Raw genomic sequence first — 18,640 nt, 5'->3', positions numbered from 1 at the left:
TAAGACCAGTCAGGTGAATTGTTAGGGTCAGTGGTTGATGTAAGAAATTTGGCATAGTTTTATGAATAAATGAAGAAGATCAACAGGATATGTGTATTGGACGCTTTTTATTCAAAGAATGGAAACCTAAATTTTGTATAAGAATCCAGTTAAAAACCAAAAAGATACAAGCGTTGGACTTCTGCAGTAAACAAGAACGATGTATCAACTATATCACAAATATGGACACCTTCAATATGTCAAGGCAAGTAAGAACAGAAAGGTTAATGGTTTCCTGATTGAAGAACTATTTTGCTGTAATTTACAGGTAACTCTTCTACGTTCAAAATACAATGCATTGTATGAAATGATATATACATTAGACAAATACTTTTTTGCCCTAGAGTCAACATACATATGCTTCCTCTCGCAACCCAACATGCACACACACACCTGTAACACAATGTTGTGCCATATGAATGCACAATGCTGGAACTCCAGGTACACTTGGGTGAGGGGTCGTGTAGCATGGAGTGGGTGAGAGGGGAACAGAGGCAGGAACAAAAGGGGGAGTTGGGGAATGGTGGCTGATGGCTTAGAGGGAGGCAGAAGATGTACAAGACAGAAATTCAGGAGGGTCAGGAAGCATGTTCACAGGATTGGAATGTGACACATGACAACAGAGACAGAGTGTAATTATTTCAGTCAGAGATGGAAAATAAATAATTTAGAAATACATAAATGATCGTTCTTGCTATGTTTTGACACACAAATATTCCACACTATTGACCAAAGCTAACTTGTATCTGTGGCAAGATGATGAACAGATAACTCTGCATGTAGTGGTGCAATACCAATGCTGCAAATCTGGTGTTTACGGCAAAATTAACAGTAGGTGTGCAAAAATGAGTTCACAATAGTTTTCTTAAATTTATTAATTTTAATTGGATTTATTGCTGTTTTGATTGGTATAACAGACCCTTGCAAGGTTTTTTTCAAACCATCGAACAAACTGAATTCAAAACTAATATTCAAAATATGAATGTTAGCTCCATTTTCTGATCTGTAGCCATCTTTTTTTTTTTTTTCCTTCCCCCCAGCAAATATCAGGTTTCCATTTACACTATAAGCACATAAGCACATGGCAGCACTGCCTGAGCATTTTATATGTAACTTGTACAGCAATGAACTCTTGTCTGAAGAAGTGTAATTTCTGCTTATCTGTTCATAGTGGGAGCAGTAGCATTGTGGCCAGATAAAAACTTTTAGTTCTTGAGAATTATCATGCAAAGTTGGTCTTTGTCCTGATTTATGTCACAGTGTTTCACTTTCAGTCAGCAAACAACTACTGAGGGACACATAAAACAATGCCATGTAAATGCATAAACAGAATTTGCTGTATTTCAATGAACTCCTTATGGGTGTGCAACCACTTCATATGTGACAAACTCCATCAGGGTCACTGATGAAAACTGCCTGCAATAACAGCCAAAACATTAGTTTTACCTCCTTTTGTGCTAATACACCCAGAAGGATTTCATTGAAAGCCTATGCTCTTATGTTGTACTGTTTCAAACCTCATCTTTTGTGAACAAATAGATGGCCAGTTTGATGTACTGAATATTATCTGCAGTCCTGTTTATTGTCAACCATTTACTGGTGGTTTATAGAATGGTCATAAAGCAATAATTTTGGAAGTGGCAACAAGTTTCCTTTTATTTCTATGTATTATGCTACCAGTAAAAAAGATACATGTCCAAATATGAGAAACATTCTGGTAAGTGTAGATTATGTGAGATGCAACTGCAAAGTTTTAGAGGATTTTACAGTTACTCCCATATTATTAGGCCTGCAATATAACTGCAGGAAATACTGTTGCCTTCTGATGTTCAAATAAAAGTTGAGCCAACAGACTATCATTAACTCCTGAAATCAGAATCATTGTGCTTAATCCACTGATAGAGCCAAGCAAAGTTTTGCTACCAGCACTACAAATAAAATTAGTACTCATGAAGAATTTCAAAAAATCTCTACATGTTAATGGCTTTACATTCATTTACTTATGCTGAAAATTCTATTCTCAGTTTTTGGAATGTGTTAATAGGTGTGTTAACCAGTCTACAGCTCAGAGTACCTTTAAAGACACTTTTTGCATCTGTGCTACAGAAAAAAAGAAAACAGCATGGAAATTCTATAAGAATCTTTCAAATGGTTTTATGGAAAACTTAAAAGAAGATAATTCACACCTTTTTTAGAAGATGTTTCTGTCGTTATTGTTGTTGTGGTCTCCAGTCAGAAGTCTACTTTGCTGTAGCTCTCCATACTAGATGTGTTGAGGCCAGAATAATGTTGAGGCAGTATGGTGCAAGACACCAGCCCAGCACAGTGGCTAGCAGGGTTAAGTCAAGCCCCCACCACACCCGATGCTGCATTGTTTCATTCTCTATGTGACCAGAGTTGTGGACCAATAATAACAAACTGGTCAAAATTTTCCATTAATACTCATCACCCCAGATCTTGCAGTATCTGTCTTTGACTGCTGCCTATGCTGAGAACTACTCCACACCAGATGTTGATGCAATGTGGATCACCTCACCTCATCTACAACTAGCTGCCACCTCTGCTAGCTGCTGGTCTGTGCAATGCTCCTAGCCCTGATACAGTCAGTGTCTGAATGGCTGCCATCCAACTGTGTTTTCCTCCAGGCTGTCATCAACTAGCTCCTAGGTGTCTCCAAGGAGTTCAGGGCCTGTATTCTGTGCTAGGGCATGCCTTACACCTGATATACTGCTTAAACACCTCACTGTTGATGGAGCATCTGAAATGACCATGTGTTACTGCTGATGCTATGATTCTGTTTGGTGGCATCCACAAGTTGGCAACATGCTGTGTTGTGTTATTCTGGGGTGGGCTCTCCCACCTAGTCTTAATGAACACCATTGAGACCAGGACAGTGGCTACTGATAAGCTCTTGCTAAATCAAGTGTGCTGCTAATTTGGCTGCTTTTTCAATTCCATGACAGCTGAAGCACTGGCCCCTCACACCCAGTGCTCTGCTCACCATCCTGAGTTGGTAACCTAACATTTTAACAGTTTCAATGGCCAGTTGACCATTCTGGTATGATAACAACTGGTGTCAGAATAGTCAGTGACACCAAGCAATCTCATGCATCAGCATAAAGCATTTTAATCACAAAGGGAGAGTGAGGACAAATTGTTTTTTCTGCTTCCTATCTGAGTAAGTTGCAATGGCAGAAAACATAGACTGGAGAGCTGGTTTTCAAGTGCAGTTCATCAAAACAGACTCAGGAATTGAGTTGAGTAATTTCAGAGACAAACATATGCCAGTTTGCACCCAGTTAGGTGTGAGAAATGTAACTTACTGAATGCAGCGGGTGTGGTGCAATCATCACTTGAATTTTTCTTTTATGTAGAAAGTCTGTGAATTAGACAAGGGACTGCAACAAGCCTGCATAAAGTTGTGTTGCCAAAGTGTTACAGTAAAATTCTTATTACATGTTTCCCCATGTTTTTCGTAATATATTTTGTCCTAGAGACCATCTTTACAATGAGTGAACTGGGAGGACAGTTAAATCTTTGCTGGGTCAAGCGACTCAAATGAGGGCAGATAATATTGGCCTGCATAGGCATCTAGACACTTTGAAAGAAGACAAAGCCTCATTCACTTTTTCAGCACCAACCCTAGATGCTAATACTGCTACCCTAGTCAGTCCTTTACTGGGTAAGGCAGGTGACGATTGTTGGAGTTTGTGGTCAAATTGCCGAGTTACAGGTCAGAGGGGCACTTGTTATGTATAATCAAACTAAGTTCCAAAGGAGAAGCTAAAATATATGTGATGTACCACGAGGACCTAATAAATGCTAAATCATTTGAACTGCTGAGGAAAGAGTTAATGCAGTAATAGAGAAGGCAAAATAGTTGTAGGTATTGTTGGGAGCAATTAACAGTGTGTCACAAAAGTATGGTGAGTCCACTGAAAGTGTGGTAGATAGAATAAGGAAACTCAATGTTAAACCTATGAATTAATTGAGAGTGATGACACAAATAGTGTTATTCTGCAAGCTACTTGAGTACCAAGTAGAACAGGGGGTGATGTTGACATGACAATACACCCAGAAGGGAGAAAAACAAAGAACTCTATGCAATTTTGTCATATGATGACATGATGGAGACCGTGGCTGTTGTTTGAAGACAAATGTTGATGGTGTTAGGACAGCAACCAGCTACAAATTTACTTTCAGTTCCTCTATTCAAAGGATACTGTTACCGGTTTTGAATCATTGTGATTCATCCTCAGACAGTTTACATGCTTTCTTTATGACATGTGGTGTGATTTTACAGATTAATTGTCGTGAAGTGTCAGTTTCGAGTGTTTGTTTTCATGACATTCGTCCAACAGATGTAAATGCATTCCCACTCATCCTCATTGCTGCACACATAAATAGTTCTCACTGAACACTTTAGCTTTGTCGTTGAGATCAATTCTATCATGCACCACATGTTTTGATACATGTGGTGCATGGTAGAAATGATCTCAGCGACAAATCTAAAGTGTTCAGTGAGAACTATTTACATGTGTTTTGTGTTGCATGTGTTTTGATACATGTGGTGCATGGTAGAAATGATCTCAGCAACAAATCTAAAGTGTTCAGTGAGAACTATTTACATGTACAGCAATGAGGATGCAGTGGGAATGCATTTACATCTGTTGGATGAATGTTATGAAAACAAACACTCAAAACCGACGTTTTATGACAATTAATCTGTAAAAACACACCACATGTCATAAAGAAAGCATGTAAACCGTCTGAGGATGAATCACAATGATTCGAAACCGGTAACAGAATCCTTTGAATAAAGGAACTGAAAGTAAATTTGTGGCTGGTTGCTGTCCTAACACCATCAACAAAGAACTCCGTCACACACCAATCAGTATCAGGGTCTGTATCAAGTAACTGAAATCACCACACTGGCGAATGTAAAGCTACAGCTTCTGATACACACAATGGCAGTACATGTTGGATGTGTTTGTTCTTTTCAGCATGCACTACTGTCATTACTTCCATTAATAACATCAGTCATGAGAAAGTGGGAAGGAGGTAATAGGAGGAAGGAAGGATAGGCTACAGCTATGCTAGCTACTTGGACATTGATGTACACATTAAGGCCATAGAAGTGATGTGTATCTAGAATTTCTTGGGGTTTTTGGGGTTTATTAGGTGCATTATTTTGTTTATTGTATGTACCTTGGGAATGAGAGTATGCAAAGTGGTTGTAATACAAATTATGAAGAATGATTTGTTTTATTTATATGTAGGTATATATTTTCTTGAGAGTTTATATAAGTTTGTGAGTGCGGACTAGTTGTACCAGAAGACTTTTGATAACTTTCCTCACAAGCGACTATTAATCAAATTGCATGCATATGGAATATCATCTTAGTTGTGTGACTGGATTCGTGATTTCTTCTCAGAGAGGTCACAGTTCATAGTTATAGATGGTAAATCATTGAGTAGAACACAAGCGATATCTGGCATTCCATAAGGTAGTGTCATAGGCCCTCTGCTGTTCCTGATTTACATAAATGATCTAGGTGATAATCTGAGCAGCCCCCTTAGATTGTTTCCAGATGATGCTGTAATTTACTGTCTAGTAAAAATCATCAGATGATCAATTCCAATTACAAAATGATCTAGAGAGAATTTCTGTATGGTGCGAAACATGCCAATTGGCACTAAACAAAGAAAAGTGCAAGGTCATCCACATGGGTACTAAAAGAAATCCGATAAATTTTTGGTATACAATAAATCTCACAAATCTAAGGGCCGTAAGTCTGGCTAAATACCTAGGAAATACAATTATGAGCAACTTAAATTTGGAAGACCACATAGATAATACTGTGGAGAAGGTGAAACAAAGACTGCACTTTGTTGGCAGAACACTTAGAAGATGCGACAAACCCACTAAATAGACAGCCTACATTACACTTGTTCATCCTCTATTGGAATAGTGCTGTGAGGTGTGGGATTCTTACCAGGTGGGATTGATGGAGGACATCGAAAAAGCGCAAAGAAGGGCAGCCCATTTCATTTTATCGCACAATAGGGGTAAGAGTGTCACTGATATGATACCCGAGTTGGGCTGGCAGTCACTGAAACAAAGGCAGTTTTCTTTGCGGTGAGATCTATTTACCAGATTTCAATCTACACCAGCAGACGCGCACACCTAGAACACCCAGTGTGCGCGTACGGGATAATGCCCGCTTGCTGGTGCCTGCAGAGTCTAAGTCCCTTATCATCTCCGTTACGCAACGCATTGGCTCGGGGCCAGGCCGGTGCACCAGCAGATGAGCACACGTAGAACACCCAGTGTACGCATATGGAATAATGCCCTCTTGCTTGTGCCTGCAGAGTCTAAGTCCCTTATCATCTCCGTTATGTAACCAAGGTCGTTCGCTCCCTATATAAGCGGGCAGTGAAAATATTTTGTTGACAACCACCAACATAGGGAGAAATGATCATCATAATAAAATAAGAGAAATCAGAGCTCAAATGGAAAGATTTAGGTGTTCCTTTTTCCCACCCGCCATTTGAGAGTGGAATGGTAGAGTAGTATGAAAATGGTTCAATGGTCCCTCTGCCAGGCACTTAAGTGTGAATTCCAGAGTAATCTTGTGGAAGTAGATGCAGATGTAGATGTAGATGTAGAGGTAGATCATATGGCTGCAGGTGGACATTCAAGTGTTGGCAGATGACAGGTACAATGTAATTCAGGGGTTATAATGTGTGAGTAAATTTTATTCTTGTGACAGGTAAACAGTTCTTTGGGGTATACCATGTGGAGTTTGTTGTGATTTCCTATGAGTTGTAGAGGATAGGCAATGATGTGTGTTTATTTTTCATGTACTGTAAGCAGCATGTAGTTATGAGTATTTTCAGATTGTATATTTAGATGGCACGTGGCAGAGGATGTGACTCACAGTTAAAATGTGATTTATCATTCCAGAGTGCACCATGTCACAGAAACATAAGAAATGGAGCTGTTTCTAGGAGCGACAGGAGTGGAAGGGTGCCTAAGGGACATCCTTGCACTGCAAGTCTACACTGTGTATACTCAGTACATGATCCAGTAGCAGTTATCGCAAATTGCTATGAGCAATGATGATCTACGTGAACTGAACGCTCAGAGCTGTGGGGCAGAACAGTACTACTAAATGGTACAAAGTGTGACTTTTGGGGGAATATTTTCTGCTTCCAGCATTTATAACAGGGGCTACAGCTCTGAACCATCTGCTACTGTACTTGCTTGATAAACCTTTAGCAATATTACCAGCTAAGAACCTGATCTACCTAAACAACAACTTGAATCCCACCCACTCAATTCTTTGGATGAGTTTACGGAGGCACAGAAAGGGTGTTTTAGTGCAGTAGAAATCTTCCAAGATATTCAACATACATCACAGTAGATACCATCACAAAATCATGGTGATAGGGATCTCATCATCGAGTATTATCTCTATGCTATTTCTCACTTCTGCAACCTGTGTCTGACTGTCTATGGCAGAGAACCACACATCCTGTCAAAGTCTCCATTCACCATATACCAACCAAGTTGTTCACCCACTGAGTTTATGCAGTCATTAAGTTCACCAGATTCCATAGAAATATTGGAACACGTGAGGCAATACTGACCCTACGGCTTATCTTAGAAGCCAGATTAAGGAAAGGCAAACCTACGTTTCTAGCATTTGTAGACTTAAAGAATGCTTTTGACAATGTTGACTGGAATACTCTCTTTCAAATTCTGGATATGACAGGGGTAAAATATAGGGAGCGAAAGGCTATTTACAATTTGTATAGAAACCAAACGGCAGTTATAAGAGTTGAGGGGCATGAAAGGGAAGCAGTGGTTGGGAAGGGAGTGAGACAGGGTTGTAGCCTCTCCCCGATGTTATTCAATCTGTATATTGAGCAATCAGTGAAGGAAACAAAAGAAAAGTTCGGAGTAGGTATTAAAATCCATGGAGAAGAAATAAAAACTTTGAGGTTCACCGATGACATTGTAATTCTGTCTGAGACAGCAAAAGACTTGGAAGAGCAGTTGAAAGGAATGGATAGTGTCTTGAAGGGAGGATATAAGATGAACATTAACAAAAGCCAAACGTGGATAATGGAATGTAGTCGAATTAAGTCAGCTGATGTTGAGGGTATTAGATTAGGAAATGAGACACTTAAAGTAGTAAAGGAGTTTTACTATTTGGGGAGCACAATAACTGATGATGGTCGAAGTAGAGAGGATATAAAATGTAGACTGGCAATGGGAAGGAAAGCGTTTCTGAAGAAGAGAATTTGTTAACATCGAGTATTGATTTAAGTGTCAGGAAGTCGTTTCTGAAAGTATTTGTATGGAGTGTAGCCATGTATGGAAGTGAAACATGGACGATAAATAGTTAAGACGAGAAGAGAATAAAAGCTTTCGAAATGTGGTGCTACAGAAGAATGCTGAAGATTAGATGGGTAGATCACATAACTAATGAGGAGGTGTTGAATAGTACTGGGGAGAAGAGAAGTTTGTGGCACAACTTGACTAGAAGAAGGGATCGGTTGGTAGGACATGTTCTGAGGCATCAAGGGTTCACCAATTTAGTATTGGAGGGCAGCATGGAGGGTAAAAATCGTAGAGGGAGACCAAGAGATGAATACACCAAGCAGATTCAGAAGGATGTAGGTTGCAGTAGGTACTGGGAATGAAGAAGCTTGCACAGGATAGAGTAGCATGGAGAGCTGCATCAAACCAGTCTCAGGACTGAAGACCACAAACAACAACAAGTTCACCAGTCACTGTGCATTGTGAGCTGGACTGGACTAGTGGAAAGACAGTGTAAAAATTTAAATATAGAAAGACAAATGTAAAAATGTACTATCAAATAACTAAGAAATTCACAGATTTTATAGTGGAGGAGTTTGGTGCCATCACTTTTAAAAGCAGACATCACCATCCAAGGCCAGTTGATTTCCTGTGAAAGTCCACTATCATGGGCAAAATTATGCTGAGGCAGCACTATGCAAGACACCAGCCCTGAGCAGTGATGACCAGTGCTATCTCAGGCCATCCACTAATGCTGCACTGCCTTGGCTTCTATGTGAATAGAGGTGTGACCTGGTTATAACAATCTGGGCAAAATTTGCCATAAATACTCACCACACCAGATGGATCTAAGTCTGTCTTCGATGGCTGCATACACTGAGAGCTACTCCACACCAACTGTCCATCTGATGTGGGTCACCCAGCCTTGTCTACAACTCATTGTCACCTCAGCTAGCTGCCAGTCTGTGTCCCACTCCTAAGTATCATGTTGTCAGTGTTTGAGTGGGTGCCATATGAATATGGCCTCCTCCAAGCTGTCATCAGTCAGCTCCTCTGTGCCTCCACGGAGTCCTCAATTTGCAGTTCACACCTAGACCTGCCTTGCACCTGACCCACTGCTGCTGGCTGTTGGTGTCCAGTGCATATGCACCTGACTGTCACTGGAACACCTGATTTAGCCATGCCCCACAAGGCCACTGATGCTGCAACTCTGCCTGCTCCTGTCTGTGCATGACTAACATGCCATCTTGCGTTACACTGAGGTGGGCTCAGCCACACGGGGTCAATACCCACTGTCAAAATGCTGTCAGTGGCTACTCTATAAGTTATTGCTAAATAAAATATGATGTTGATTTGGCTGCATTTCTGGTTCCACTAGTGCTAAGGAACTGGTCCCCCACACCCACTACACTGCTCACTATCCTTAGTCGATATCCTTTCATTTCACAGTGTAAATAGCCAATTGACCACAATTGACCATTCCAGCACCACAAAATAGTCTGTCCTGTGTAAGGCTCTTCATCTCTGAATAACTACTGCAGCCTACATCCATTTGAACCTGGCTACTGCATTCATCACTTGGTCCCAATTCACAATTTTAACCCCCCCCCCCCCCCCCACGCCTCCCCAATTCAATCCATTATGAAATAAACAATTCCTTGATGACTCAGGTTGTATCCCATTAACTGATTCCTTTAGTCAGAGATGTTGTGCCATAAATACTGCTTTTCTTCAATTTCATTCAATATATACTTGGTAGTTACTCAACCAATGTGTCTAATCTTCAGCATTTTTCTGTAACACCACATTTCATAATCTATTCTCTTCTTGGATGAACTGCTTATTGTGCATGTTTCACATCTGTAAAAGGCTATATTCCAGACGAATACCTACAGAAAGAGTTTGTACCACTAAAATTTATGTCAGATGTTAACAATTTCTTCTTTTTCAGAAATGCTTTCTTGCTATAGCAAGTCTGCATTTTATGTCCCCTCTTCTTCAGCTATCATCAGTTACTTTGTTCCCCAAATAATAAAACTCATCTTCTACCTTTATTGTCACATTTCCTAATCTAATTTACTCAGAATCACCTAATTTAATTTGACTATATTCCATTTGTTAACATTGAGTATAGATTTAAGTGTCAGGAAGTCGTTTATGAAAGTATTTGTATGGAGTGTAGCCATGTATGGAAGTGAATCGTGGACGATAAATAGTTTGGACAAGAAGAGAATAGAAGCTTTCAAAATGTGGTGCTACAGAAGAATGCTGAAGATTAGATGGGTAGATCACATAACTAATGAGGAGGTATTGAGTAGAACTGGGGAGAAGAGGAGTTTGTGGCACAGCTTGAAAGAAGAAGAGACCGCTTGGTAGGACATGTTCTGAGGCATCAGGGGATCACAAATTTAGCATTAGAGGGCAGTGTGGAGGGTAGAAATCGTAGAGAGAGACCAAGAGATGAATACACTAAGCTGATTCAGAAGGATGTAGGTTGCAGTAGGTACTGGGAGATGAAGAAGCTTGCACAGGATAGAGTAGCATGGAGAGCTGCATCAAACCAGTCTCAGGACTGAAGACCACAACAACAACAACATATTCCATTAGCCTTGTTTTACTTTTGTTGATGTTCATCTTATAACTTCTTTTCAAGACACTATACATTCTGTTCAGGTGCTCTTCCAAGTCTTGGGTGTCTCTGACAGAATTATGATCTCATTAACATATCTCAAAGATTTTTTCTTCTCCCTGAACTTTAATTCCTAAAAAGGAAGGAAGGAAGATTAGGGTTTATTGTCGTGTCAACATTGAGGTTGCTAGAGATGGAGCACGAGCTCAGATTGTTTCAAGGATGAAGAGTAATTTAGGGAAATCATGGGAAATCTAAATGTGGATGGTCAGACACCGATTTTAACTGTCACCATACTGAATACAATGCCAGTGTGCTAACCACTGCACTACCTTCCTTGGTTTCAATGTAAAAATCGAATAACATCAGGGATAGTCTACAGCTCTGTCTCACTCCCTTCTCAGCAACTGTTTCTTTTTCATTTTTTTGACTCTTTATAAGTGCAGTCTGTTTCCCCTTCAAGTTGTGAATAACCTTTCACTCCCTGTATTTTATTCCTGATACCTTCATAATTTCATAGAGTGTATTCCAGTCAGCACTGTCAAAAGCTTTATCTAAAAGTAGAGCTGTCTTTCACTAACGTATCACCTCAGATATGTCATAGGGTCAGTATGGCCTTGCATCTTCTTACATTTCTCCATTCAGAACCCAAATTGATCTTCAGTGAATATGGCTCCTACCAGTTTTTCCATTTTCCTGTGAATAACTATTAGCACACAGCCTTCTTTCAAATTGGAATTATTACATTCTTCTAGATGTCTTAGGGTATTTCACCTGCCTCATATATTTTATACATGAGATGGACTACTTTGTTGGGCATGCATATTGCAGTTATAAAATTCAGCACAGTTAAAATAAGTCTTATGGTGGTGGAAACCATTAGCTCATGAAGTAGTGTCAGTCTACAGAAATGTTATACCAGATCGTGCAGTAATCATGCCTATCACACTAGTCAGTAACTCAGTAAATCAGAATGCATGGCAGCCACTAACCAGATTCATGCCAGTCCAGGTAAACAGGAGCATCAGTTGTTATTCACACCATAGAGACAGAATCAGATAGTAGCAGATAGCACAGGGAAACAAACGGAGGGTAGGTCAGCTGCTGAGCAGTCTTACATTGATCTGCTGCAATATTTAACATGGCTAGCCTGCAATACCATCAGTTTCCCTGCCTGAGGCACCCTCACCAGACATAGGTGATATTATATCAATACTTTCCATTTGCATGCCTGGTGACGTTATTAAAAAGGCAGTAAGGTAGATGTAATTATTGATGTTCAAAAAGCATTTGACTCTGTATCATACCCAGGTTATTGAAAAGTGTGATCATATGGGGGTATCAAATGAAATTTGTTACTACATGAGAATTTCTTGGTAGGGAGGACACTTTACCCTTGGAGGGGGAGTCATTGACAGATGCAGAATTAACTTCTGGCATGTCCCTGGGAAAATGTGTTGGGACTCTTGGTGTTAATTCTGTATGTTAATGAAGAGGCAGACAGCATTATTAACAACCTTTTGCTGAGGATGCAATTATCTATAACAAAATACTGCCCAAAAAAAGTTATGCAAACATTCAGTCAGGTCTTGGTATGATTTCAATGTGGCTCAAAAACTGGAAACTATCTTTAAATGCTCATAAATGTGGAACTTTGCATTTTCAAAATGCAAAAGTGTAGTATCCCATGCTTACTGAATTAATTATTCACAACTGGAATTAATGGATTCATACATATACCCAGGTGTAACAATCTGTATAGATACAAACTGGAATGCTCACACATGCTCTATTGTAAGTACAGCTATTGGCAGACATCAGATCATTTGTAGGATACTCCAGTGCAATGTGTTTACAAACAACACTGCTTACAAATCACTCAAGCAATCCATCCTATAATATTGCTAAACTGTGTGGGACCTATACCAAACAGAACTAACAGGGAATACAAAATGCATACAAAGGAGTTCAGTACAAATGATTATAAAAGTTATTTGACATAGTACCACTGAGATTGTGAAAACCTGAACTGGCAGATGCTTGAGAAATGTGAAAGTTTTCAGGAAACAGGATTAATTGAGTAATTTATCAATATTCTAAAAACCCCTATGCATTGCTCCTGTACTGACCACAGGATCAAGATTAGACTAACTGAAGTGACCTCAGAAGCATTTAAGCAAACATTATTGCCATGCACCACATGCCAATAAAATAGGAATATGGCTTGACTATCCAATAAAAACATATTCTAATGTACATGGTGTAACAGTTTTGTATCTGATTTATAGATATTTGAAGATAAAAGTGCCACACAAGTAACCTACAGAATATTGCAGCAAAGAAATAAAAAAAGGTATTTAAATGTGTACTATCGATTATGATATATAATCCAGGAATGTTTGATTTACTTGGAAACTTAAATTGCTGGTGTTACTTACTGATCTATATGTAAATCTAGTGATATTTCTTTGTAATCTTCGAACACAGCTGCTAGAGCAAGTGAATATACTTTTTCTATCCAACGCACTTCAACATACATTTCATAGTGTTCTGTAGATGGAGACACTTGTTTCACCAACACAGAATATTTGTCATCTTCATGAGTAACCTGCAAAGATACAAAATATAGTACAAGTGGTCTTTGTTAATTTTATGTTAATACACTAGTAATTTGCTTAAAATATGTGAAGAAAAATACTTTCAATTAAAGCCATCAGAAAAGAAAACATAATTTCTAAGACTTTTACTCATTTTAACATGAATGTTGTTAAAAAAAATAAGAATTATGTGATGCATTGTCTAATGTTAAATAACAAAGATCAATGAAAACATGCTTCTTCAGCACAAATATTTGAAAGGATTTATTTTGGACTTTAAATGTATTTCAGGACTTCCAAAAGTATTTTACACAATAATAATCAGGTATTTTGGAAGTATGTTTATTTAGTATAGCTTTCACCAGAATTATATAAGTTCATTCTTTATTTTGAAATTTACGCCTATGTCCTTGCAGTTAGCAGTCAGATGCTTTTTATTCAGCAACACTAATGAGCACCTGCATCACAACTGTAACAGTACTAGTAGTTTAGAGGAACTCATATACTTATATTGCTTCAAAATGCCATAGATGAGATTTTGTTCACCAGCATACGTTCCGTTAACACCATCTGTGAGATTTATTTATTTATTTTGTTTCCAAGAATCTTGTGTTATACAGTGTACAAAAGATATAGGACAAGTCATGCACATAATGATACAAAAATGTGGCTGAGAGATATGGTAAGGTACAACAATAAGCTATAATAATAAAATTATATAGCATATCTCAGCAGAAAGTATGTAACTTATGTGTCAGATTTATGAACTACAATTTAATAACAGTGTAACATCCAAAGTAATATGAATTATTATACTAACAATAAGTGCATTAAAGATTCAAGTAGAGTTACTACAAATTTTCCTTTAACTCTGGATAAATTCAATGTATAAGTAAAATATTCTTAAATTTCTACATCTACATCTACATCCATACTCCGCAAGCCACCTGATGGTGTGTGGAGGAGGGTACTTTGAGTACCTCTATCAGTTCTCCCTCATATTCCAGTCTTGTATTGCATTTCCAAAATGCAAAAATGTAGTATCCTACATCTATTGTTATCACTGTTTTAATGACTTGAGGTTTGATTTATTGTACAGCACACTGCCCATATTTGCTATCTCAACTAGATTCGTGGTCAGTCTTTGGCCTACACAACGAATGTTTGCACTGGAATGTGTACTATAATTATGAAGAGACTTCTTGACCTCAAAAAAATGAAGTTCTTATTAACAAATATCACAATCTCAAATACACAGATACAGAGAGCAGGCAATATTTGTAATTATCTGAATATTAGTTTAGTGGATATTTGAGGAGATATCTTATTCATTATATTTATAAGTCTCTTTTGTATCTCAAAATTTTTCCTGTTGATTTGCCACTGGAAGAGATAGTTGAATGTACTAATGTAAAATAAACTACCTTTAGTGTTGTGATATCACAGGACTGATATTGCAGGACTGACTAAGGGTTTAAAATGTCTGACACACTGTGCACAATCTTTTGAGCAGCTTTTCTCTGTGAATATTTCATTGTAAGTGATTATCTATTCACACTCAAAGAAGTTTTATCTACCTGGCTTGTTCTATTGCTTCATTACTTATTAGTATGGGGTACACACGGGGTGCATACGGGAAGATTCCAGTTAGATTACATCATGGTCAGGCAGAGATTCTGAAATCAGGTATTGAAATGTAAGGTGTACCCAGGAGCAGATATAGACTCAGATCACAATTTAGTAGTGATGAAGAGTTGGCTAACTTTTAACAGACTAGTCAGGAAGAGCCAATGCACAAAGATGTTGGACACAGAAGTATTGAGAAATGAATAGATATATTAGAAATTCTCTGACACTATAGATACTGCTATAACGAATAACTAAGTAGTGAGTTCAGTTGAAGAGGAATGCACATCACTAAAAAGGGCAAGCACAGAAGTTGTAAAGAAAAACTTAAGTACATAGAAAATAACAGTGAAGAAACCATGAATGACAGAAGAAATATTTCAGTTGATCGACAAAAGAAGGAGGTATAGAAATGTTCATTGGAATTCAGGAAAACAGACACACAATTCCCTTAGGAATGAAATACATAGGAAGTGCAGGGAAGTAACCATGAAATGGCTACATGAAAAATGTAGGGAAATAAAAACAGAAATGATTGTCAGAAGGACCTTGGTGAAATTAAAATCAAGGGCAGCAACATTAAGAGTACAATAGGAATTCCACTGTTAAATGCAGAGGAGAGAGTGGATAGGTGTGATGATGTGATGGAAGAAGAAACAGCCGTCAACAGGGAAGGGATAGAGAATCCAGTATCAGAATTTAAAAGAGTTTTGTGTAACTTAAGATCAAATGAGGCAGAATGGATAGATAACATTATATTGGAATTTCTATAATTATTGTGGGATGTGGCAACAAAATGACTATTCACATTGGTGTGTAGAATCTATGAGACTGGCAATATATCATCACACTTTTGGAAAAACTTCATCCACACAATTCTAGCCAAAAAGTGCAAGAATTATCACACAATCAGCTTAACCACTTACACATTCAAATTACTGACAAGAATAATATACAGAAAAATGGAAAAGGAAATAGAGGATCAGTTAGATGACAGTCAGTTTGGCTTTTGGAAAGATAAAGGCACCAGAGAGGCATTTCTGATGCCATGGTTGATAATAGAAGCACAACTGAAGAAAAATCAAGACATGTTCATAGGATTTGTTGACCTTGAAAAAGCATTTGACAATATAAAATGGTGCAAGATGTTTGAAATTCTGAGAAAAATAGGGCTAAGCTCCAGGGAAGGGCAGGTAATACATAGTACGTACAAGAACCAGGATGTAACAATAAGACTGAAGTGTTCAGATTTAAAAGGGTTAAGACAGGGATGTAGCCTTTTGCCCCTACAGTTCAATCTATATGTCAAAGAAGCAGTGATAGAAATAAGAGAGGTTCAAGAGTGGGAATAAAATTCATGATGAAATGATATCAATGATAAGATTTGCTGAATACATTACTATCCTTGGTGAAAGTGAAGAAGGATTACAGGAATTGTTGAATGGAATGAACAGTCTAATAAGTACAGAATATGGATTGAGAGTAAATTGAAGAAAGAAGAAAGTAATGAGAAGAAGCAGAAACTTAATATCAGGACTGGGGATCACAAAGTAGATGAAGTTAAGGAGTTCTGCTACCTCGGCTGCAAAACATGATGGACAGAGCACGGAAGACATAGAAAAAAGACTCGCACTGGCAAAAAGAGTATTCCTGACCCAGAGAAGTCTACAAATATCAAAATTAGGCCTTAATTTGAGGACAAAATTTCTGAGAATGAACGTTTGGAGCACAGAATTGTGTGGTGGTAAGATATCGACTGTGGGAAAACTGGAATATAAGTGAATCAGAGCATCTGAGATGGGGTGCTACACTGTAGAACAATGTTGAAAATCAGGTGGACTCATAAGGTAAGGAATCAGGAGGTTCTCCCCAGAATCAGCAAGAAAAGTAATATATGGGAAACACTCACAGGAAGAAGGGACAGGATTATACGGCTTCCATTAAGACATCATAGATTAACTTCTGTGGTACTACAGAGAATTGTGGAGGTTAAAAGCTGTAGAGGAATATATCCAGCAAATAACTGAGGATGTAGCTTACAATTGTTACTCTGAAATTGAAAGTTTGGCACAGTGGAGGAATTTGTAGTGGGCTGCATCAAACCAGTCAGAAGCCACGTGGCCACGTGGGTGGTGGTGGTGGTGGAGGTGGTGAGGGGGGGGGGGGGGGGGGGGAGGGCTATTTTGAAGCATATCTATGCTTACTATTATTTAATAAAAGCCTATTTGCTGATAACCTTGCTGTTGAGTATCCCTAAATGAGAAAATACACATACAAACACCCACAGTAGTCTATTATCATACAGCCAGGTAACTAGTTTGTTTATGGTGTCAGGTAATTCACTCACCATCATTTGAGTCAATGGATTCTGAAAAAGGGAATTTCTGTCATCTGCAAACAGTACAAGTAAGGGTTCAAGTAGATTCAGAGGCAGATCACTGATAGATAAAAGAAAAAGGAGGGGCCGCAGAACTCAGCTTTGAGGTACACCTTACTTAAGCACAGGTTCATTGGACAGAACTTAAATATCATCTTTACTAGAAATTTCAACCACTTGCTACTTGTTTGTAAGGGAAGACTGAAACCAATTTTCCCAAGCGGGCCCATACCGAGACAATCCTGCAGCCTCGGCAGAACTACCAAAACTGCAACCCTGCTGCCTTTCCCACAGAAAAACTACCTTTCTGCAATTTTTTTCTGCACTGATATAGGAAATTTTGTAATTTTTAAAATGGGTTCAATAAAAGTTAACCTTCATTGAAATATATTACATAAATGGAAAAAAATAATGCACACAACAAATTTGATGTGCAATTGCAGTAAATAAATTACAAACTATACAAACTTTCTAAACAATTGAAAGTGAAACAAAATGTATGTCTTAATGTTTGTGGCAGCTAATGTACACAGATTTTATCATGAATCATAATAAAGAACAGATTTTCTTTGCCTCCATTAAATTATTAACAGCATATGAATCATTAATAGGAAATAAAATAAGAAAGGGCTATAATTAAGTGTATTCCTTTTCAAGAATTGTGTTCTTATTATAATTTTACTTTCCATTTTCTTGTTATGACTGCAGAAAACTCACAGATAATGCCAATGAAGTCAAATTTAGCAGCTGTGTCATATAAATAAATAAATATTCTGTTGACAAGACAGCTGAATTTGATGGTCTGCTTCATCTATACTCAACATTAAATAGTTTTTTAATCCAGCTTAATTTCCTGAAGCTGCATTCTAATTGTCATAAATATTCTCAAAACTATTTTGATGTTTGGATAATCACCCTGTGACCCATACTCTGGAGGGGAAAAAATCAGTGTCCCAATGGAAATGTGCGTCTGTGCTCTTCATCTTTCTTTGAAAGCAGCTATTTCATTAGCTAGCTCTGCTGCATCAATATTTCTATTATAT

At 38.2% G+C, this 18,640-nt stretch overlaps 1 protein-coding gene across 1 annotated transcript in view; it reads right to left on the bottom strand.

Annotated features, from left to right (window-relative positions):
- Positions 1-18,640, bottom strand: part of LOC126185051 (uncharacterized) — a 707,909-nt gene that overhangs the window by 487,799 nt on the left and 201,470 nt on the right. The window contains exon 25 of the mRNA XM_049927806.1: positions 13,535-13,605. Within this exon, the coding sequence (XP_049783763.1) occupies positions 13,535-13,605 (71 nt within the window). The remainder of the gene's footprint in view (positions 1-13,534; positions 13,606-18,640) is intronic.

The sequence above is a fragment of the Schistocerca cancellata genome, chromosome 4 (genome assembly GCF_023864275.1).
Source record: "Schistocerca cancellata isolate TAMUIC-IGC-003103 chromosome 4, iqSchCanc2.1, whole genome shotgun sequence".
NCBI lineage: Eukaryota > Metazoa > Arthropoda > Insecta > Orthoptera > Acrididae > Schistocerca > Schistocerca cancellata.
This window is presented reverse-complemented; position numbering and strand designations above follow the sequence as displayed.